The 23,912-nt window shown below is 37.3% G+C and overlaps 1 protein-coding gene across 1 annotated transcript; it reads right to left on the minus strand.

Moving 5' to 3' along the window:
* LOC107738428 (protein-methionine sulfoxide oxidase mical3a-like) lies at positions 1 to 23,842 on the minus strand. Its single transcript, XM_016550196.1, has 8 exons — positions 23,453 to 23,842; positions 20,865 to 21,401; positions 2,228 to 2,605; positions 1,874 to 2,081; positions 1,305 to 1,421; positions 1,026 to 1,127; positions 333 to 488; positions 1 to 122 (listed from the first exon to the last, which is right to left on the minus strand). Exons 3-8 carry the CDS (start codon positions 2,501 to 2,503, stop codon positions 1 to 3), a joined length of 981 nt encoding a protein of 326 aa, XP_016405682.1. The 5' UTR covers positions 2,504 to 2,605; positions 20,865 to 21,401; positions 23,453 to 23,842.
* Positions 23,843 to 23,912: the final 70 nt, after the last annotated feature.

Below are 23,912 nucleotides of genomic sequence, written 5' to 3' on the forward strand. Positions count from 1 at the left end.
TCAAATTCTTTGATCACTCACATGTAGAATGACGCCCTTCTCCAGCAGGCTCTGCTTTTTGGCAGTCATTACAAAGTAGTGCGTGTCATCCTTATAATAGACAATGTTTTCCAGGTCAATTCCTGTGGAGGCAAACCAAAAGAGAAAAAGACAAAATGAGCGAGCAGGAAGAAGAGATTGAAGTGGAGATGTGACAGACAGCATGTCGAGGGGGGAGAAAAAGGGGGACAGAGATCGAAAGAGGAAGTTGTTTGCATCTGTTCACAGATGTAATTAAGTTCCATCTGGAACATCAAGATCTGACATATATTGAATAAGAGTGCTTGTTGTACCTGTGGCTTCTCTAAGGTCCTGGAAAAACTTCTGGTTGAAGATGAAGGCTACTCCACTGATCTCCTCCACCTTCGCTTCTGCAGTCGTGTTGCGGTTAATGAAGTTAGCTGTGATAGCGATAGCCAGTTTGCCCCTGAACTCCTTCCTCTTAAAACCTGAAGAGACATAATAAACATTCATAAGAATGATAGATAGATAGATAGATATGAGTAATGGATGGATCTTGAAAATTCAGCTGTGTATCACAGGAATAATTAGCATAAAATAAAAATAAAAAAGAAATCAGTTATTTCAAATTGTAATAATATTACATAATTTTACAGTTTTTGATCAAATAAATGCTGCCTTGGTGAGCATAAGAGACTTCTTTCAAAATAATGTAAAAATCTTACAAAAAATCCTACAAACATTTGAACATTAGTGCAAGTCTACAAGATTTTTCTCCAAGTTCGATTTGCCAAGTTCGATCACTTAGTCAAGTATAAGCACACTTCTCACAATAAGCAGCATGATTTGAGATATCATTCATGTCTGCAGGATAAATGGTGCACATTACACACAAGCTGCACGCTGAGGTTAGCAAGCACCACTATTTTTTTTTTTTTCCTGTCTAGACAAGAACCAAAGATTCAAAAAGAGGACATTGTTCTCATTTACGATTATATATGCTGTATGTAGTGTTATATTCTTACCTGACAGTGTATTTCTCCTCCCATCTGCCCCAATTATGACATCAAACTCTAGCTCATTGACTGGATGTGTTTTGGGGTGGACCTCGGCTCGCCACCCAATTCCTGGAAAAACCAACAGCATGTTCAGCAATGACAGACAAGTCATTTCTCCGCAAGACTTGGTATTTGTTCAGGATATGCCTAGGCTCTTTAGAACGACTGGTATTTATGTGGAAATTAAAACAAACGATTGGAACAGCTGAACTTTAGCATGGAAAGGACATGAGAAAGTGATCTTACTCTCATTCTCTTGGTCTTCTGGTGGCTCAATGAGGCCTTTGAACTCCACGTTGACGTGAATCTCGATGCCAAGGAGAAGAGCTACCTTCAAAAGCATCAGCTGCAACTGGCGAATACCTGCATTAAGAGATTGCAAAAACAGAAAGCACATCTGAGACCCCATTTACACATGGTATTAAAATCTGAATCAAGACGTGGACAAGATATTCTAGAGGAGTTTCTCTGATTAGGTACATCACTTCCACAAGTCCAACTGTTCTATCTTGCTGGCAAAGTTTAAAGACCTTGTTTTGGCAGGTTTTCCCCAACACATCCCACAATGATTACATGAGTAGGCAGCCATTCAATGTCTGGGATGACTCAGTACGCATTAGTATTTACACTACACTTGCTGGGAGTCCTTGAACACCTCTGAAGGTGGTTAGAGTAACTGAAAGTCGCCAATGTGCCTCGTAACCCATTTACATCTATGTTTAGTGATGTCCACTTGTACTGGGATCTGTAATGGATGTCTGTACTGTAAAGGTTCATTTCTCTCTATAAGAAAAATAGTTTGATATACTACTCACTGATATGGTCGATGGCTCCAGCACAAAACTTGCCGTAGAACTTCTTGGCTCCAAGACCCCTCAGATCATGAATGGTGAAAGGCCAAAGATGGAGCACATTGTTTCGGGAGAATGCATCCCTCTTCTCCAGCAAAACCACCTTGGCTCCAAGGAAGCCCAGCTCTATGGCTGTTCGTAAACCACATGGTCCAGCTCCAATGATCAGACACTGAGAAACACAGGCCATGAGGAGTAAAAACCAAATCATCAAGCCACAAAGTCCATAAAGAATCTATTTCAAGCAATACCAGAACATTGCAAGTTTGAGAACTAATAACCAAAACGCTCTCTTTCACACCAGGGAAACTTTCATACCTTGGTGTTGGCACAGGCCCTTCCTTTTTTGTATTCTTTGTGGCTGGCGCGCTTGTCTAACTTGGCCCAGAGAGCTTTGGCTTTCCAGTAGTTGAGCTTGGACTTGAGTTTGTGGTAGAACACACGGTATTCATTGGGCTTGAGTTCCAGGAAGTCACAAAGCTCTTGAAAAGCCTTGAGAGTGCCTTTGCAGGTGGTGGCCTGGACAAAGTGGTCAAAGAGCACGTGGGACTGATTCACCCCTTCTCCCACCGCATTGACACCTCCATCTCCCATGGTCCCTTGACCCGACTAGCGGAGATTATGGGACAGGCACAGTCCAGCTTACTCAGAGTCTCTCAGTTTGCGATTCAACTTCCGCCATAGGTTATTTTCGCCCTGAATGAAGAAAGAAAAAAAGATATCAAAATATCAAATATTTTAGATATACAGTACTCCACTGTGGCATGTGGAAATGCAAAAAAATTTGCAGAAGTAAAAATAATAGTTTATTCAATATTTTGGCTAATTTTGAAAAAGTGTTAATTATCTATGAGAGCGCAACACTTTTTTAAAAACCATTTCAGGCAACTTTCCCTAAAAACAAGTGCAGAAAATGCAATAAAAATCTGCAGATTGCATCATGCAGATTGCTGCCTTATTAGATTTTTCATCAAAGATAAAGAGATAATAATATTTAAATAACAATTTCACAATATACATAAGCATGGCTTTAACAGAAAGGAGAGATATGGAAGCTTCCTGGTCAGTTTCAGAAACTATATCAGAGGAAAGAACTAATCTGACAAACTTTAATTTCAGTTTCATGGATCTAAACAGGGATGTAGGAACAGAAGCCCAAGTCTAGTCTGCGATAAATGACCATTTTAATTAACCTCTCTGAATAAAACAAGCATTGCTAGATGATTAAGTTGTGAAAATTCAGCGTGAACCGGAAGTTGCTGCACTTCAGTATAGTGACGTATTTCCAACTGAAACAGATTATTGAATAGAAGGTGGGGTTTTATTTCACTCATAGCAACCTAACAGTTGGAGGGGTGTGATTAAGGATATTCTGCCCAAGTCAAGGCCCAAGCCATCAAACTGACGTCATCAGAGAAGGAATGCCATTCCAGAGCGGAAGCAAATGCTCAGATTTTGATTAAAGATTACCAAGATAAACTTTTTTTTTTTTCAGTGGATGAACTTTATTAATTGTTCACCTCAAGTTTAGCAATGTGCGCTAACAAAGTAAATATAGTCATTTTTGATTTCATGAGGACTTTAAGGTATCACTTTATGTTTCTACAGGGCTAGAGCATGATATAATGCAGCTATGTAAAATATGCTGTGTAAAATTAGTCTATAAAATGGGTTTTAATAGCTAACACCTTTCAACAACACAGAGTGGGCTGCCAAAACATTGCCTAGAAAATTTCATATAGCCTAAAGGACCTAGAAGCTTTAATAAAGACTTGGCATCAGAGAGCAGAAAATGCCCCATGCCCTTATCTGGGAGTCAATGACCACAGGAAGTCTGATGAACGCACAGAAACCCAAACAGGAAATGCTGTAATATTGGAAGTTCATGCATTCTACTGTGAAAGAGACACTCCAGACATAATAAACCAACCACAGTGCTGCACGAACAACAAAAACTATTGCTGACACTAATTCCTAATCAGGTGTGAAATAGTCTTGCATTGCCAAACTTCTGTCAGCCTGTTCCTCTTTAGAGCTTATTTTGGTCAAGAACTGGCCATTCAAACAGGAAGAGAGAGGCCTCCTGACATGTAAAGCAACCAACCAGAGTTTATTTTGCATTTAAATGGTAAGAAAGAGTCTCACAAATGTATCTCTACAGAATGCTGCATTCTTCTATGCAGACTGACAAAGACCAGATATCGCTAACATTGGCCAACAAAGAAAAAAAACAATGAAAATAAATGCTGATAACCAGACATTTCGGAAACATAGTGTGCAGCAAACGTTTCAGGAAAAAAAAAAAAAAAACATTTTAAAGTTTTTTTTAAATCATTTAAAAAAAATGCTGAGCAATGAAAAAAAAAAAAGGGATACATAATACAGAACAGACCCATCAAAAGAAACACATTTAGACTGTTTTTTAATCGGGAAACTGAAAGTGACCACACAGCTAGCTGTCAGCCACTGAAATAGAACATCTAAAATCTCACAAATTAGCAGTTTGTCAGGGCCAAGGACACATGCACACCCTCCCTTCTAAATGAATTCAGACTCACACACACTGCTAAGGTGTGGTCTAGCTGAAGGAAATCTCCACCTCACAGAAAGTCGATGAAAGGGAAGGTAGGTGAAGGGTTAGTGTGAGGGCCCTTTCACTCGGTTCCAGCTCTAGTGTGCTGTGAAAACACGCTCCTGACCTCACCGCTCTGAAACTGCTGCGCCAGCAATCGGCTCAACACCGCAGCCAGCCACTAAAAGCCTCAGTGTCACAAAGCCACAAGACGTGATGTAATGATATCAGCCTTACATGTAGGGCTGTCATTACAATGAAATATTAGCTGACAAATGATTGCAATACAAATAATTACAATAAAAAATTAGAAAGCCCTTGGAGTGTAACCCTAATACACAAACAAACAAGACATTTAATGACAAAAATTATTTTTTGCACAACTATTGCCCAGGGGATAAATATAATATAATTTAATGTTTAAATTAAATCCTTGTATTATATAAATTATACATAATAATTAAAAAAAATAATAATAATTCACCTTTAAACTCAGTTTGTTTTGATTTTGTTGCTGTGAATATCAGAATATTAGATTTACTTAAAATTCCCTGATTGTACGGAATATTTCACTAAAATGTATAAATAACAGTTATCGCCGTCAGGCGATTATGAAATAACAGCCAACTTCCATTTGACATTTGAAGTGCACCAAGACCTCATGTTTTCATATTAAACAGATGGATTTTACGGTCATGAAGTATTTTGTCCTTTAGCTTTCTCTACACATGTCAGCTGCTGCATTGGCTTTGAATATTGGAAAGGCGTGTGAATGCACGGCTGAGGCAGATGGATCTGGTTACCCGTTTCCTCTATCCATTACTCTATGACACAACACTAATGCTTCAAATGGTTGAACTTTTTTGCAAGGCAGCAGTCGGGTAAACAAATACGACACTGAATTACACTGACGTTCAAAGTACAGCTCATTTAACAACGGTTGCTGAATCAAGGAAAGAAAAGAAAGATTTCTGTTGCAAGGTATGCAAAAATTGACCCTCATAGGACAAATATAGAATTTTTCTGGTTGTCCTCATGTGGCTTTAATTCTGTTAGCCCCTGAAAGCCGAGAACCTCGGCACATATATGATATCAGAGAACCACAGCGGCAAAGCTTGGGTTACACTGAATATCATGTGAGGCCAGCTGTGTTATGTATCAGTGCGGACTAACCTGTTTAAAGCCCTCAAGTAGTTACAACTGAGGAGACTGACTCCTCAAGAGCATGAGAAAGAAGCTGGTTTCACATATACACGTATACAAACACCACACACCACATGGTCAGCCATAAGATCCACACAGAATCTACATAATTTTTCTCTGCTGATGGTGAAGGACAAATCTGCAGAATTATGTGGAATGGATTTAAATGGATTTTAAGATGATTCTCAAAAAAAAAAACTATTTAAATTAAAAAACAAATATAAGGAGCAGAGATGCATAGAACTTCGAAAACAACAGCAGTTAAAATCATGAAGTCTGCTGAGGTTTTTATGGAATTCTGTGGATTTCATTCAGGGCTGGCCATAAGTTGAGAAGGAAGCATGACCATGTGCATGCCATGGAACTACAACCATCCAAATACTGTGAAACACGGGGTTTAATTCTATGCAAATCATTTTGTGGAGAATATTGCCGCATTTTTTTGGCACTAGGCTAGCCTAATTTCAGTTATGATTTCTATTCTATTCTATTCTATTCTAAAATACAATAAAATATTCCCTGATATTACCATTTCACTTATCCATGACCGTAAAAACTGAATGTTTCCCCTTAAATCTTTATCCATCACTATATTTATTTATAACTTCTAATACAACTTGGTGAGGAAACTCAGAACTTGGATTCATTCATAAAAATTAATTCTTAAAAACTACTCCGGATAAGAGAGACTTTGATCATTCCAACACACCAACACTAAAACGCCTCACAGCACTGACTCATGGGAAGATGAAGAGGCAGGTTATGTAACGCTGCGATGCCCTATAGCCACGTTAAAGCTGCAGCATAACATAATACGAACTCCCAGCATGCCTGAACACTTCCAAAACAGCGCCTGAATGCAGGTCTATATCCAGTGCCTCTCTTTCACAGAGGAAACACGCTGTCACTATAGGTATATTACATTTCAGACACAGCAATCTGTCCCTCGTCACTCAGCAATGTGGTGTTAGCGATAAAGCAGCTATGAATATGCACTGAACTTTGTATGACATGAGAGAAACAGAAGACAGTCATTATGAACATGCTGATAAACATGACATACGGAAACAAGACACGGAAACAAACCGCAAACTGTTCAAATCCATTCAACGTTACAGCAAGATGACCTGAATAACCAATCAGATAAATATACAACCCACCTTCACTCACATGTGACTGTATACACAAAAGGGAGTCCAAACAGACTGTTTCAATTCAGAGCACACTTTCTAAAACACATACACAGAGCATGCATTTTTTAACTTTATTATGGAGAGGTTGTCACACTCTGGGCTAAAAATAGACCACATTACATGTCTGAATGGACCGTACAAAAGCTCTCTCCACACTTCTCTTCCTGTGGGGACCTCATATATTTCCAGTATGCTTCCTGTATGGACATGTTGAAAGGAGACATGTGAGTTTTTTTACTTAAAGGGGTCATATGATGCGATTTAAATTTTTCCTTTCTCTTTGGAGTGTTACAAGCTCTTGGTGCATAAAGAAGTTCTGTAAAGTTGCAAAGACTAAAGTCTCAAATCCAAAGAGATATTCTTTATAAAAGTTAAAGAGTCAACCACGCCTACCTAAAACGGCTCGTTCCAACACGCCCCCACATGTCTATGTCACGATGTGGGAAGATTTGCATAACGCCGCCAAATGTTCACGCAAAGACAGCAGGCGTAACTTTTATTCTCGCTGTAGTATTGTTGTTGCTGCCTCCATGTCGTGAAGGCGCTGTGTGCTTCATTGTGAAAGCGAAACTACTTTGACGGCATCAACAGTATGGTGAGGGGCGTAACATTTCCTTCACACACTTGAGGTATTCGGCCAATCATAACGCATTGGATAGCTGGCCAATCAGAGCACACCTCGTTTTTCAGACCGATGAGTTTTGTAAAAATCGACGCGTTTCAGAAAGGCGGGGCATAGAAGAGAAACAATAATGTACAGTATGTGGAAAATAATGTGTTTATTTAACCTTAAACCGCATAAACACATTTCATTACACCAAATACACAAAATAATGTTCTTTTTAGCAACATCATATGACCCCTTTAAGAAATGCATGTCCATTTTGTGTGTTAGTTAGTGATTAATACTCTCTTCATACAGGGCTCAGGGTCATTTAAATTAGGGGTGGAACGGTTCGCAGAAAAAAATCGAACCGTACGGTTCTCCACACACGGTTTGGCATGCGCTAGGACCGCAGTTCAACTTAAATCTGACAAGGCATCTGTAATATGGTTTGCTATAAATAACACGTAAAACAAACAGGGTTCAGCTAATGTATGTTTCTGTTGATGGATGCGCATTCTGGCTTCCCAATACATTACAACAACAGCGATGAACAGCACACGTTGATATCGGTGTTTAAGCTTTGCCAGTTTAATCATTTAAGAGCCAGAGGACGCGAGCTCGCGCGCGCAGTGAGAAGATTTGTGCGTGCGCTCATCCGAGGAGCGCAAACCCGCGCCTCAGAACACACGCAAATATTAAGCCCTCTCTGAAGTATTGCGTTTAAATGGGCAAATTCACACAAAAATTATGTCAAAATGCCCATCTTTGTAAGTATCCTATAGCAGACATAGCCGGCTGAACGTACTGTATCAGTGCACTGGATCAGTGCAGTATTCTCTTTATTTTTATTTGACAGTATAGTTTTTCCCTAAACATAGCACATACCGAACCGTACCGAAACCGTGACTCTAAAACCGTCATACAAACCGAACCGTGAGTAAATTGAACCATTCCACCCCTAATTTAAATGTCCATGACTTTAAGTCAACTGAAAAAACCTGGATTAAAAATAAATAAATAAATAAATAAAATATTTAAAAAGAATTCACAAAAAGCAATTTCTAGCCAACATAGCTCAGCATAATGAGAAAGATATTCACAAAACTGTTTTCCATGAAACATGGAAAGAGTGTTCCATGGTCATCAAAAACATAAATATATAAATGATACTATGTATAAAATAAATCCACTGATTATAAACATCCTCAAGATAATGGCATCTCTTGTTAAAAAAAATTAAATAAAAAAAATTAAAAGATACATATTTTTCAATAAAAGATGCCAATATGTAGAGGGTGTTTATAATCAATTGCTTTATTTTATACATTTATACATTATCATATACTTTAAATTAAATATTTAAAATTTTCCTCCATGCAACTTCACTTTTCTGCTTAAACACAAAAAAATACAGTATATTTTCATATTTTATTAAGCATTCTCAGTGTGGGTGGAAAACAACAATCCAAAAATAATTTGCACCAAACAGGTCCCATAAATGCATTATCAGACATTTTCATTTTTGGGTGAACTACTCTAGCAGGCACAGTTATCTGCCAATTCTGATAATCTTTTGGCCAAATATCTGCTGATCAGAATTTAGGGCTGCTGATAGCTGAACTGAAATGCAAGTCATGGTGCAGTACACATTTACCACTGACACAATTTAGATAAACCTTCTCTATCTAAATTGTCGAATGATATCAAGCTTATTATAGCCTATTGTTCAAGTTTATGGCACTGTTTCTGGTTCCCAGGAATTCACCAGATCACATGCAACATTCAGAAAACATAAATAAAATCACTTTCACATGACAGACTGCAGAGGTGGGGGCAAGTCACACATGTTCAAGTCTCAAGCAAGTCTCAAGTCACAGTACAAACAAATCAAGCAAGTCAAGTCAAGTCAGTGGCTCACCTCAAGCAAGTCAAGTCGAGTCCTGCTAAAGATCAAGTCAAGTCAAGTCACAGTATCAAACAAGAACAAATATTTTTTTGCCACAGACTGTGAGGGGAAAGATAAAATATTTTAAGACTACTAGCCTGCGGGACATAAAACTCATATCTCAAGATTTTAATAAACAGAACATATCGCAACCTCCTTGTGCTAGATGAGAACTCAAAATGTATCTCCCATTCATTCGTCTCACAGTAAGAATCTGCACATTTATCTTCAACTCTCTTTATTCTTTGTTTGGCTGTGATTTTCCCCTGAGAGCAAAGGAGCTTCCTTTAGCACAGCATAAAACACTTGGCTGTGCCGTCTATCAAACAGCTGTGATGTCTCCTCCTCCTACTGTGTCTTTCCCTCCAGACAATCAGGTGAGACGGAGTGCTGTTGGCCTGTCGCTATGGAAACATCACCAAAGGAGCATGACATCACACATGCTGTAATGATGGAGGAGGGTGCCTGCCAAGTCAACAGAGCCGCATGTGGGCAGGTAAACAAAGCACAATGATGTGGGTGAGGCAAACTGGGCCATTATCCACATGAAATTGGCTGCTTTTTCCCTCTTCTTTTAAAAGAATGATGACAGTCGTGAATCTGCTGATTTAAAAAGTAGCCAATCCTTCCAAATTGACTTACAAAAATGCCTGTGTTAATATTACCCATAATCATCATCTGAACACTATCCACCACACCTCAGTGATTGTGAACAATATAGTTTGATTTAGTCTTGGAGTATCACCTGCGCTTTGAATCTTTAAGCATTAGCTGTTTCAATCGCAAGATTGAGTCACGCCAAGTAAACAACAAATCCATAATGTCACTAAAACAAAGATGAAATCAGTTTTAAAATGGAATAGCTAGAGAAACATTAAAAGGGTCATATGATGCGATTTCAATTTTTCCTTTCTCTTTGTGTGGTGCTGTGTTTCGTTGTGAAAGCGAAACTTCGTTTGGCCTTCCAAAAGTGGACACGACTAGAAATCAGTGGTTAAGTTGTATTTACAACACTGTTGCAGAACAGTTCAACCCAAATATTCAGATGTGTGCAACGCATTTTATGGAGGACTGTTTCCTGGGAGAGCCTATACTACAATGCCGGCTGTTCTGACTCACAGACTGTAAGTACGCTTTCATTTTTATTACACCAAATACACAAAATAATGTTCTTTTTAGCAACATCATATGACCCCTTTAAGTTCATGAATACAATGAGATTAAACATTTGAGAAATCTGCAATACAGAGCTTGAGAAATTAATCAATCAAAAAAGAAAATAAAAACCAAAAATCCAAAACAAACCTATGTGGTATAAAGTTTTTTCTGTGAAACAGAAAAGGAGAAGCTTGACAGTTGTGGTCATTATGAACGGTCATTGTATGGAAAAGAAAGAAATTCTGCTTTTATGTTTGACAGAAAATAAAATTTAAAATAAATAACAGCAGGGTTTGGAACAATATGACAGAACTTTTATGTTTGGGTGAACTATTCCTTTAAACAAATGACAGTCTACATCCACCGATCATGGTGTATACATAGACTTATGTTTTGTCATCAATCGGCTTTCCATAGTTTATCATCTTCCATTCCAGCAAGAACAGGATTAAAGGTCATGGGCCACAAACACAGTCCAAACACAGATTGTCCCACAAACAGAGACACATACTTCATTATGAAAATATGCCACCGCAAAAATGCTGTGCCAAGAAAACAGATGCTTTTTCCTGAGACCTAACTGAAAAATTCAAAGTTTGTTGTCTAGAGTGTTGATATTTTATGAGACAAATATATGCACATTTTGACCGAGTTATTTGTGAGTCATCTGAAATATCATGCCTATACGGTGAATCACAGTATCTAGCCTACTTGATGAAGTTGAAAGATGAAGTTCTCAAGGTGAATGCATACCTTGACTCTAGGGGTCTAACAACTAAAAATCAAGTCAGGAATCTTGGTGTGATTCTGGAGACAGACCTTAGTTTCAGTAGTCATGTCAAAGCAGTAACTAAATCAGCATACTATCATCTCAAAAACATTGCAAGAATTAGATGTTTTGTTTCCAGTCAAGACTTGGAGAAACTTGTTCATGCCTTTATCACTAGCAGGGTGGACTATTGTAATGGTCTCCTCACCGGCCTTCCCAAGAAGACCATTAGACAGCTGCAGCTCATCCAGAACGCTGCTGCCAGAATTCTGACTAGAACCAGAAAATCTGAGCATATTACACCAGTCCTCAGGTCCTTAGACTGGCTTCCAGTTATATTTAGGATTGGTTTTAAAGTACTTTTACTCGTTTATAAGTCACTCAATGGCCTAGGACCTAAATACATAGCAGATATGTTCACTGAATATAAACCTAACAGACCACTCAGATCATTAGGATCAGTCAGTTAGAAATACCAAGGGTTCACCCAAAACAAGGGGAGTCTGCTTTTAGTTATTATGGCGCCCGCAGTTGGAATCAGCTTCCAGAAGAGATCAGATGTGCTAAAACATTAGTCACATTTAAATGCAGACTCAAAACTCATCTGTTTAGCTGTGCATTCATTGAATGAGCACTGTGCTATGTCCGAACTGATTGCACTATATTTTATGTATAATCGTTTTCTTAAATTCATTTTAAACCTCTTAAATCAATTTTTTTAATCATTTTCAAAGTTTTTAAATTCCTTGTTTTATTGTTGTGAATATTTTTTTTTCTTTTCTTTTATGTAAAGCACTTTGAATTACCATTGTGTATGAAATGTGCTATACAAATAAACTTGCCTTGCCTTGCCTTGCCTACTTTAAGAAGTGTCCTATAAAATTAGCAATTTTATGGTTGAAGAGAGATCCAGAATATGTGTTCTCACCACTTTTAAATCAACTTTACCCCTAACTTTTCCAACTTTTTAATCTGTTATTAAAGGACAGCTATATTTGTATATTGCTCTCAAAACACATTGAAAAAGCTGAAACTGAAAATGTTTTTTTTTAATAATGGAATTATAAATGTTTATTCCTTGTTACTTATTTTAATATATTTTTCATGAAGCAACCATAAATACAGTATGTATTATGTAGCCTTACTCTTCATTTAAATGTCTGGCTTCCTGGATTTCTCTAGATATGCTCATATTTGCATGGCTTTCCATAAATAGAAATGTGTGGTTGATAACAGACATTGGCAAACAGAATTACATCAATAATCAAAACCACCAGGATTCATTCAACAAAACTTTGTTTGAATTATATCCAACAAAAGATTTGCTTGAAGTTTTAGCTTGTTCAAATACTTTAAGCATCTTACTCTAATAACTCTCTACCGTGAAACAGCAAAAGCTGGAAACTTGTGCAGTTGATCCACAGAGAGTGCATCCAACAATAGACCTCAATATAGAACAAATATGAGCAATTTTGCATAAACTTTTATTTAAAAAAAAAAAAAACACTTTGCCACACACTGATTACCACACACACTCCACATTACAATTAAGCAGCAATCATTGCTCAACTTGTGCAGATTGTTAGAATTCCAGATGGTTGTGACCCACAACCACAAACTGTACAATAAATTTCAAGGCAAAGGAAACAGTGAGCATTATATCCCCACTGCTCCATCCTGTCATGTGCTTTTAGGCTTAATAATGATTTAGAGATGCTGACATTCCTGCTGCAGTAGTAACTTCTAATAGTAACATCACATGGACGTTTTGGGCATGCTCAGCCAGGTGCAAACTGCAAAGACTTTTCATGCCCTAGTAAAACTTAGAAATTGATGATTCAGTGTTGTTAATAACTAAAGAATTTCATTCATGAAATCCAGACACCCAAATGGAAAACATTTGTATAATGCAGAAAGAGCAACAACTTCTGTTTAAGAATCTGTAAGCTCTGCAATGTCATTCAACTCCAATAAAACAAAGTTTACTCTGTCTGTTAGGTTTCATTAGAAATGTAAATTACACCAGACACACCTTTCAGACTGAAACCGGCTGAGGAAACAACCGCGTGTCATCTTACATATTATCTCCCACTTCAGCAAAGTCAACAGACGTGGTAGTTACTGTACGTGACTGTGCACAGTTGCCTGGTCTCAGAAAAAGACAACAAGACTGTAATCCGGTGGATACGGCATGCTGATCTAATCCCACGCGCTGTGGGTGGGGTTAACTCTGACTCGCAGGGTAAACAAGCCTCCAGACAGCAGGGCCATGACTGACGCTGACCCAGACCTGCCAAAGCTTTGGCTTTACCTGTGTTAATCAAAAACAGCACACATACCGCCAAACAGCTGCGACCCTGATATGAGATCGACCAAACCAATGACAGGGGCAAATCACTGATTGCATGGCAAGGACCCAAATTAAGTTAGACTACTTAAAGGAACAGTTCACTCAAAATTGAAAATTGTCATCATTTACTCGATCTCATTTGGATTTAACCCATGTGACTTTCTTTTGGGCAACACAAAAGGAAACAGTTTTTATTGTTATGGTATTAACAATGAATGGGGACCAGAGCTGTCAAGCTCTCAAAAAGATTTTTTATTTGTATTATATTATATTTTAAATATACATAATATAATATTTAAGTATATTAAGTATATTTAAAATTAACTAAATATATGACATGAGCACACAAATAATGATTGAATTTTTTTCATTTCAGTGCGAATTATTACTTTAAGGACTTAAAGGTAATACAATACTAGTAATGACTAGATTCCAGACTTACGAATTAGAAACTATGAAAATGATTTCTCTCACTTGACCATAGCAAAGTTACGTTAGAAAAAATAAATAAATAACAGCAGACATATCAACATTTAAAAGGTAGTTAGACAGCAACTTCTACACATTTCATTGAGCACGTTTACATGCACACCAGTAAGCTGATAACTCACAAATATCAGCTTTATGAAAAAGTCTGCTTTTGTGATAAATTTCCTTCTTTCTTTACTGCAAGACGTTTGCTCGGTCTAGATGCGCTTAAATCTGCACTAACGATGCGTTCCTGTCACGTAACACACATGCGCACTTCAATAAGCTGACAGAAAGCGGCTTATTGCGCTTACATGCCGTGCGAAATCGGAGTAAGAGGCAAAAAAAGCTACCTGTTGCAATCGGTTTATGCTTACGCAGTTTATGACCTTACTCCGATAAAAGAAAACGGGTTACCACGTTTACATGACCAAGTGCGTTTTCGGCTTATTAAGCATAATCGGCTTAAGAACGTGCATGTAAACACGCTCAGTGATAACATTTTTATTGCCGGTGTAACTTAGCGCACATTTAAAATTTTGCAAGATAATACAGAGATCAATTTTTCTCCACACATGGATCCATTTAGCTTTTTGCACTAGGATAGACATAAATAATTTCAAAGGGTGTAAATAGCACTGAGTACTGCTAATCTCAAAGTATATACTTATGTATAATAATTATTGTAATTCCAACAGGACATGAATGCATCATGACGCACCTGTGATTAACACCTTTATTCCACACTGCTCAATATGTACCCAGCTACTTCAAACAGAAAAACAGGACAGGAGTGCATTAGAAAGAACTGCCGTACTGGTTTGACAGCTCATCTTCAGGAATCATACAGGCAGAAAGTTTCCGAAAACTCTACAGAATTCCAAATGCCGACATTACTCCCATTGCTTGCATATTGGTTTATTCATTATTTGCCTACCAATAAGTAAATTTTACAAATCATGTTTAAATCCATTCCACAAATTTGTTCCTCAATTCAGTTTGCAGATTCTATCTTGAGCCTAATATGTAGGTAGGCTATTACAAGAGCATCAGTTGTTATTAATTTCCAGAAAATAACAACATGAAAACATAACTACAATAAATATGAGGCGCTTATGAGAAACTATTGAGAACTTTTATTTTTTTGGCCAAGCTTCTGCAGTCTGATACCTTTCCTGCTTCGACGTGCATGTTACTCCAACATCTGTGATCTCTTGCCACCTTTAACAATGCCAAGGGGCCGAGGATAGATTTCTCCTGAAGTACTGGTTGAGGACCAAACTCCATGGTTCAAATCCTAACCTCAAACATCGTAAGGGGGGGAAAATGCAAAACTGGCCTAAAGTCAGGGGCATGCGCCAACCAAGCAGAGGAAAAGGGTGGACTCCAAGTGTGAATGGAATACAAAATGATCTTCAATAGGCCTGTAACCCAAAACTCTCAGACAGATGCTAAGCACTTCAATGGACTTTCATTAGAAAGGAAAATAGACACATACTGAATTACATTACAATCCGACAGCAATTTCGCAAACTATAGGTGACGGGTGAAATAAAAGCTTCTTTTGTGGAGTCAACGAGAGGACAAGTGCAAAAATAATGGAAACTGATCTTAAAAGGAAGACTGGCTCATTACTATTATCCCAAAAGCACACACAAAAACAAAAAGCTGAAATACCAACAACACACGTGATGTCAAAGCAGGAATGTTTCCCATCACCCAAAGGATGAAAGTTCAGTCCAAGAAAAAAATTAAATAAAAAAATACACCCTTTGAGATAAGATACTTCTGAAGTCCATATTAAATGATACTCATTAAGATTACTGCAATGCCAAAAGTATAAATATAATAGAACATTTTATCTGACATAACATTAAAACAGAATTATGGTGCTTAAAGGTATGATTATTTTTGGTAAAAAAGAGCTTGATACTATGAACACATACAGCAATTTTAGACAGCTAATTACTTCAGTCCAAAAAGACTTTTACTGAAATTAAACTGCAAATATGGCTCGCTCTGAATTTCCACAGCTTCATACTGTCAGACATGTGAATTCAGCACATCATTTCCAGTTAAAAAATATAATATTCAATATCAATAAGTGTGACTGGTTTTGGCAAAAAAAAACAACATACACATGCATACATACATACATACACGAATGACATTATTCCATTAAGCTGACTCAACAAATCCAGCTGATCAAAATAAACTCCTCCAACTTCCATGGCAAAAGTAGTGGCAAAGAAAGCAAAGCCTGTAGCCAAAGCCAACAGAACAATGTCTGCATCACTGGGTCCTGTAGGAAATCACCATTGTGTCTCTCTGGATTCTTCCAAATAAACAGCATGTGTGGAGACGGTCGCTTAGGAGGTGTAGATGAGGAGGCGGCAGAGAGAGGAAGGAAGAATCCTCTGCCAGTTGCTAAGAAGTGAATGTGGGCAGAGCGTGGCAGCACCCTGGCACTGTAACATCTTATCTGAGAGTGAAACATGCAGGCATGCTGGGGAATAGACTGACCGATCAGTCGTGACACTGTCAGGGAAAGTTTTTCTTCTCTGTTTTTGAGATAAGGTCAAAACAGGGTCACAGGGAACTTTAAAAACAGTCTTTAAAAACTAACCAACTTTAAGAGGTTAGTTCATCCAAAAATTAAACTTTTGTCATTGTTTTCTTACCCTAATGTCATTTGATCTTCTTTCTTTTTTTTTTTTTGCAAAACAGAAAAGTATAGAAGCTTTTGTTTGCCATGGGATAATATTATATATATATATATATATATTAGGCACGGGCCGGTATGAGATTCTCACAGTATGATAACCTTATATATATATAAAAAATATCACGGTTTCACGGTATCCCGGTATTGCGATTACAGCTCTAAAATACGTTATTTTTAAATGTCTGGGTAAAAAAACACAACTTTTTTTTCCACTGAACACATTTTATTTTTAAGAAACATATAGAACATTTTGGAACAGTAAACATGTCAGGCTAAATAATTAGAATAAATAATTAAATTCTTCTTAATTAAATGCAGTCACTTAAGTGAGCCTAAACCTGCAGCTCAACAATAATCAGAACATAAATAAATTATTTTCTGTAAAAAAAAATTAAAAAATCCCTATAAATGAAAAAAATGCAGTCACTTAAGTGAGCCTAAACCTGCAGCTCAATAATCAAAAATATAATCAAAACATAATTTCTGTAAAAAAAAAAAATAATAAAAAAAAAATGCAGTCATTAAACCTGCAGCTCAACAAGGTTTTTTGAGACATGCTCGCTTTCTACACATTCATCTTTCAGTCCAAGTTATAATCAGGAATGTTCACCTTTCCTGGATTAAGTTTGGAGTGGAGGTACGAAGATGTGTGCACATACACACATAAGGAAAGAGAGAGCGCGAGTGTCACACACACACACACACACGGTCTCTCCGTACAACACTCAAACAGTGGCAAAAGTTTGTTTTTTTAAATGTTGTGATTTTGAACAGATGTAAACAATGGCAGGAGGCTTAAGATATATAGTTTATGTTTGACCTGGAAGTATTTATTTAGCGATCGGTGCTAAAACATCATCTGTACGGAACATCGTTGTGTACAGAACATGGTTAGTCTACGTTACCCGAAAAATTCCCATACGACAGACTTCGTCTTTTTCGACGGGGGAAAAAGTTCCAGGGATTCATCTCCTTCAGCCATTCTACACACAGGTGACTCTGACCACTCTCACCAATCGGAGGGGGAGGGGTCGTGTGACTCGTTACTCTCTTCACTGCACACAACTGTGGGTGTCCTGCACTTTCCGTCTTTGACGACACGTAAAAAAACTGTATAAAGGAAAATTTTAGTGGTTTTGAAACCGTGGTATACCTTGAAACCGGTTATCGTGCCATGCCTATATATATATATAATCTTCCTGGCAATTGTGAGTTTATCTCACAATTCAGATTTTTTTTTTCTCTAGTTTATATCTTGCAATTGCAAGTTATAAATTCATACTTGAGAGTTTACATCTCGCAATTTTGACTTTTTCTCAGAATTCTGAGTTGAGTTTACATCTCGCAATTATGGTTTTTGTTTCTGCCATGGAATTAAAAATAAAAAGGCAACTGCAACATTTTCTCTCACAAATCACAATTCTAAAAAATTTTTCCTCACAATGGCAAGTTTATATTTCATAATTCTGACCTTTTTCTTGCAAGGAAATTGCAAGAAAAAAAGTCAGAATTTTAAGATAAAAGTTGCCGGTACCTTTATTTTTTATTCCATGGTGGAAACAGGCTTATACAGAAAAGAGCAAGTTGGATACAGATAACTTTATAGGTTCCATGAAAGTAAATGTCATATGGGTTTTGAATGACATGAATTCGAGTAAGAACTATCCTTTTAAAAGACAAACGGCAAGCTAGTTAGGGAACTATAAGGCAGCAAAAGGACATTGGGACAAGTCCAAAATTGACAAAAATTGGACGCTGAGGTGGTAAACAATGAAATTTATTCTAATGTTAGCATTTGGGAACCACATGAGACCTAATACAGTGTATAGACAATGAGCAGCATGAAGCTAAAGAACAGCTAATGTCCTGTCTGGAATATGCTGTGTGTCAGCCCTCTACGAACACCTTGGCAATTGAATCGCCATTGGCTAGTAAATTTGTTAGTTTACTCGCCAGACTAATATATATATATATATATATGTATGTATTTGTTTGTAAAATGGCACAGTTTTATAAATATCTGAAAGTCAATTCTCTCTCTTGCTGCCTGTGTGTGAAACAAAGCGACGGTGAGTCATCCGCCGATACACTAGAGTTCACGGTACGTTAAATACAGGTGTGTTGCACATCCATTCAGATGAACTGAAAAACAGCACAGATCGCTTGACGGAGAGTGAAACTCTGATGCGCTCAGTCAGAGAGTGTTCGGCGAGTGAAAATATATCTGAGCTAAACTTATACTTAGCCTCCAACTCGCACACTGGCGAGTAAAATCTGAGAATTTATTAGCAATTGGCTAATATTAGACATCATTTAGTCGCCCAGAGTGAAGATTTAGTCGCATATGCGAGTGATTTACTCGCAATGTAGAGGGTTGTGTGTGCATGCATGCATTACATCATCTTTCCCAAACTTATGATAACAGCATCAGATGTCCAATCTAGTCTCAAACCCCTGATCTCATTGTTTTTTATACAGGTCAGAGAGTTCTGCGGATTGAGGAAAAGTGTTTTTGCAAAAGCTTTTAGGGAATGATCACATGCTATTCAGCAGTATCATCCGACACACTTCGCCTGAGCTTAATGCAGTACAGCCTAATTGGATGATGTCATTGAAGACACGCTTGCACAGATAAAAAGAGTCAAGGTTAAAGTAGCAGTGTGCAATTTTTGCACCACAAGCTGCACTAAACAGAACTGCATAAATAAGAATTCTTTCCAAACAGGTTTCCCAAACACTGCCATTGATTGGACAGACAGTTTAGTCAAAACCAAGCCACTGAGAATAATTGCTATGTAGAGCTGGTCTGGATTTTAACATTAAAAAAGCTAAGGAAAAATGACAGGTTCCTTAAAAGCAAAAAAGACTTCGGTGACACTGATTACCATTGGTTCAGAGTTCTTTTGAAAAACACAACCACACATTCCTCATTCCTGAACAAACATCCTTTTCAAAGAAATCTGACATTTCAGTAGGAACTACTTCACTTTTTTTATTATCTATTTCTCAAAGGCTTTTGCTCATAACACGAGCATTATGTCATAAAGCAAAAAAGCTTCCATGTTTCCCATGATTCCAACAGTATACAGGCAAACATTTTCAAACTGATCTCAAACAGTCACAGGAAAACATGCCAGACTAACGTCTCTGGCACCTTACATGACTCATTAGATTCCAGCGATGTTCAAAAGTCAACAGACGCAGTGTTGAGCAGTGAGCTAGGGGAAGTGCTTCCACAGTTCTCCTGATTTAAAACAAGTTTAATTAAATAAGCTGCTGCAGAGGCTGTTCTCTCCATTAGAGGTCCAAGAGTCCCCTGCCAATCTGAAGACAACCACTTCCATCTTCCCACACCCATATGCATATAAAATGTATAACAATACATTAGGCCATGTGCTACGTGATCCAGATTTACATGATGAGTTTAAAAAAAGCATGAACACATCGTTTGCATCCATAAAAAACGATAAGAGTTGCACTAAGGCTTAAGCTATCTCTGATAGCACATAGATGAAATTAAGTTAACAAGAAAGAAATAGAAGAAAATATGCCTGATCAGTGTAGCAATTACTCTACTTCCCAAATTCTGTATATAACCATACCAAGTTCACAACTTTTTTAAAAATTGGTAATATTTAAGGAAAAAAAAATATATATAATTAAGCACACTGTACATCAAGAGCAAACAATGTTGCTTTTTTAGCACCAAAATGATTCAGATTATTTTTATAGCTGTCAAATTGTAAAACATTTTTCACCTGACTAGCAGTTTCTATCTATCTATCAATAATAAATATATATATATATTTTTTTTTTTTTTTTATTTCATAATTGAGAAGTAAAATCTTTCTTAATCATCTTCATAAATTAAACACATAAAACCACTTTCTAAATGTATTAAAGACAATTCAATTGAATAGAAAACATTCAAATATAAGACATGAACAGACATAAACAGGACTTACTTGCTCCGTCTCTACATTCACAAGTATGTGTGCTTTCCCTGGAGTAAACCGATCACTTTAATTCCACTTCCGTGACATTTCCGTTACAACCTCTGGCAAAGCCGGTGCACAATTTGAAAATCAAAAATGTTGGCAATAAATCCCTGCAGTGCCGCTGCCTAAACAATATAGCCAAAAGTTGCAGACATCTCCTTTTAAGGCCAACTGATCTTTCACTGTCTGCCAGCTTGCAAAGGAGAACTCCGTTTTAAATAAGTCACGCTGGACCTCCAAAATGGAAAACTATTGGGTCTTCTTACTGGTAAATGTCCCTTAACTTTCGTTTAACCGGTCACAGTTGAGTAGATCTACCCCACAGTCTTTCCATATCTGGCTCCCAGGTCAAAAAAACAAGCCACCTTTCTCTCCCCCATTGATAGCTGTTGTTAGAAAGTCAAATATCTAATCTAATCTAAGCCTGGCGTAAATGCCAAAATAATCAACTGGCTTAAACTGAGTCAGCAAAAAGAGTCTTCCTCGCTCTGGTTTTTCACTGACCTGACAGGAACAAAGACACAAGGACAGTTTATGGCACAAAAAGCATCCTTCAGGATAATATCTGCAACATTATGATCTTCTCAATAACAATAAGCCATTATAATGTTACCATAAGACAATCCATATTGAAATAGTAAATCAGTCAAAAGAACTAACTTCTTTACTAATTGCACGTAAACAGCATGCCTGCAATGAGTCGGTGTTAAACATCAAAGATCAAAACAATAAAAAACATTTTTACTACATAGAGGGTCTTCGTGGTATGGGAAAAAGGTCTTATATGGAAATAGGGGTCAGACAGATGTCAGACTTACAGTTTTACATTATTTTATGATTAGTCATGGGCAAACATCACAGCATGATGAGATTATCAGAAACACAGGCGATGATGCAACAGTAACCTTCACTAACGGGTTAGTTCATTAAGGACATACATAACACATATTTCTGCCTAAAGGACCAGAGGAATCTAAATAAACATATAATTCACTAAATATCATATTTCAAATTGCACAAGCAGTAAACCATCGTTTGTTGTTTTTATATTATTTGGTAACACTAACAAATGTTCTACAGATGAGTTAATGTGCACTGAAATAGTTCCTCGTGTCAATGTACACAAACAGCTGACTAATTACTTATTAAAGAAATAATTCACAGCAAAGTAAATCTCTCTGGTAGGGAGAAATATGTCCAACTTACACAAGCAATAAACCACCATTTGTTGTTTTTATATTATTTGGTAACACTAACAAATGTTCTACAGATGAGTTAATGTGCACTGAAATAGTTCCGCGTGTCAGTGTACACAAACAGCTGACTAATTACTTATTAAAGAAATAATTCACAGCAAAATGAAAATCCCCCATTTACTCACTCGCATCATGTTGATTCAAGCCATACATTCTTCTGTTAACAAGATATGTCAGACATAATGACAAAATTACGTTCATTTTCACTGTATGGAAAAGACTCGGGCTGTCATACAGCGTACATTTTTTGTGTTCCACAGGAGAAATAAAGTAATATATATTTGCAACAACATGAGGACGAGTAAATTAAGATGGCATTTTTATTTATGGGTGAATTACTTTAATATGAATGTTATCATCAAATGTAAACAAACAGGTGTCTAGGTTCGCAGGAATGTGTACGCGAGTCATTTCAAATCTCGTTATAAAACCAAACGTTTATCAGCCGTTGAAACTTAATAAATCACGACAGGTTTTTCCATCGTAATGTTGGTCAGTGTGTCAGAAGATTTAACTATTTATCTCCGTAAAAGAGTTTGACAGAGCATAAGTATCGTAACGTTACTCGATGTTTGCGATCTGTTTGTGAGCGATAGCGAAGTTTGTCAGTTCTTTTGGGCCGGATCTTAAATGAATCTGTAGAACCTCTATACAAAACCGGTCTGAACGATCACGAATCGGACTGAATTGGACCAATCAACAACTCAATGAACCGAGAATAGTTAATTTCAAACATGCCCGATACGTAATGAACCGACAACAGATGACTGGTCTGATACTATGAGCATGTGGGGTGAACCGAGGATTTGACAGATGGGATGAAATTACTTTAACAGCGGAATCGCAGAAACGTTAATAAAACGTTCTGGGAACATGTTTAACAGTTTTGTCCTCATATATAAGAAACAGTTGCTTTTAGTGAACAAACGTTAATTAAAACGTGCAAAAACCTTATTTTTATTTGCCATAGATTAATATGAATTTAGTTTAATGCAAGTGCAAAATGTGTTTAGTTTATATGTTTAGGTTCTAAATCACTTTGTTATTATGAGCTGAATCATGGCTGAACTGGGACACATGATTACAATAAACACACTTATTAATCAAACTTAATCGACAGCAATATATGGAACGTTTTAAAGCATTATGACGTGAAAACCAATGAATCGGTTTTTGACCCCGTTCTTTAAAACGAACTGTTCAAAAGAACCGGTTCGCTGAGTCGGACTTCACACCACCAGTCAGTCAGCATACTAACGTATCCGTTTATGAACAACTATCACCTCAGTAGGTGCTTACCTTTATTTCATGGATCCTATAATAAACTAGGACACGCTTTGCTTCTTCACTTTCCCGGAACTAATTTTAAATCAATTACATTATTTATTATTCCACGTGTCCGTCTTGAAGTCGTTCCCAAAATCCCAAACCAGCGGAAAACATTTTAACCGAAATACGCGTGTACTAGATCAGTCCGCCTGAGTGTCCGTTCATACTGCAGCAGCAGAAAGGCGCTAACGCGAGAAGGACGGAGGATCCCACACTATGGAGCAGCAGAGGGGGAGGAAAACAATCCAACGTTAATATTTCTCTTACGAGTAAACAGTCACGTATCAGATGAGAATAGTCCACAAGGCAATAAAGTAAAACTTTCCGTTTATGTTGAATTTATTCCTCTGCATTTTACTGAAAGAGCAGGGCGGTTAAGAAAGAACAGTACTTGGCTTCACACCCCCTACTTTTGGCAGCAATGGGCGGT

The sequence above is a fragment of the Sinocyclocheilus rhinocerous genome, unplaced genomic scaffold (genome assembly GCF_001515625.1).
Source record: "Sinocyclocheilus rhinocerous isolate Xijiao unplaced genomic scaffold, SAMN03320098_v1.1 scaffold975, whole genome shotgun sequence".
Taxonomy (NCBI): domain Eukaryota; kingdom Metazoa; phylum Chordata; class Actinopteri; order Cypriniformes; family Cyprinidae; genus Sinocyclocheilus; species Sinocyclocheilus rhinocerous.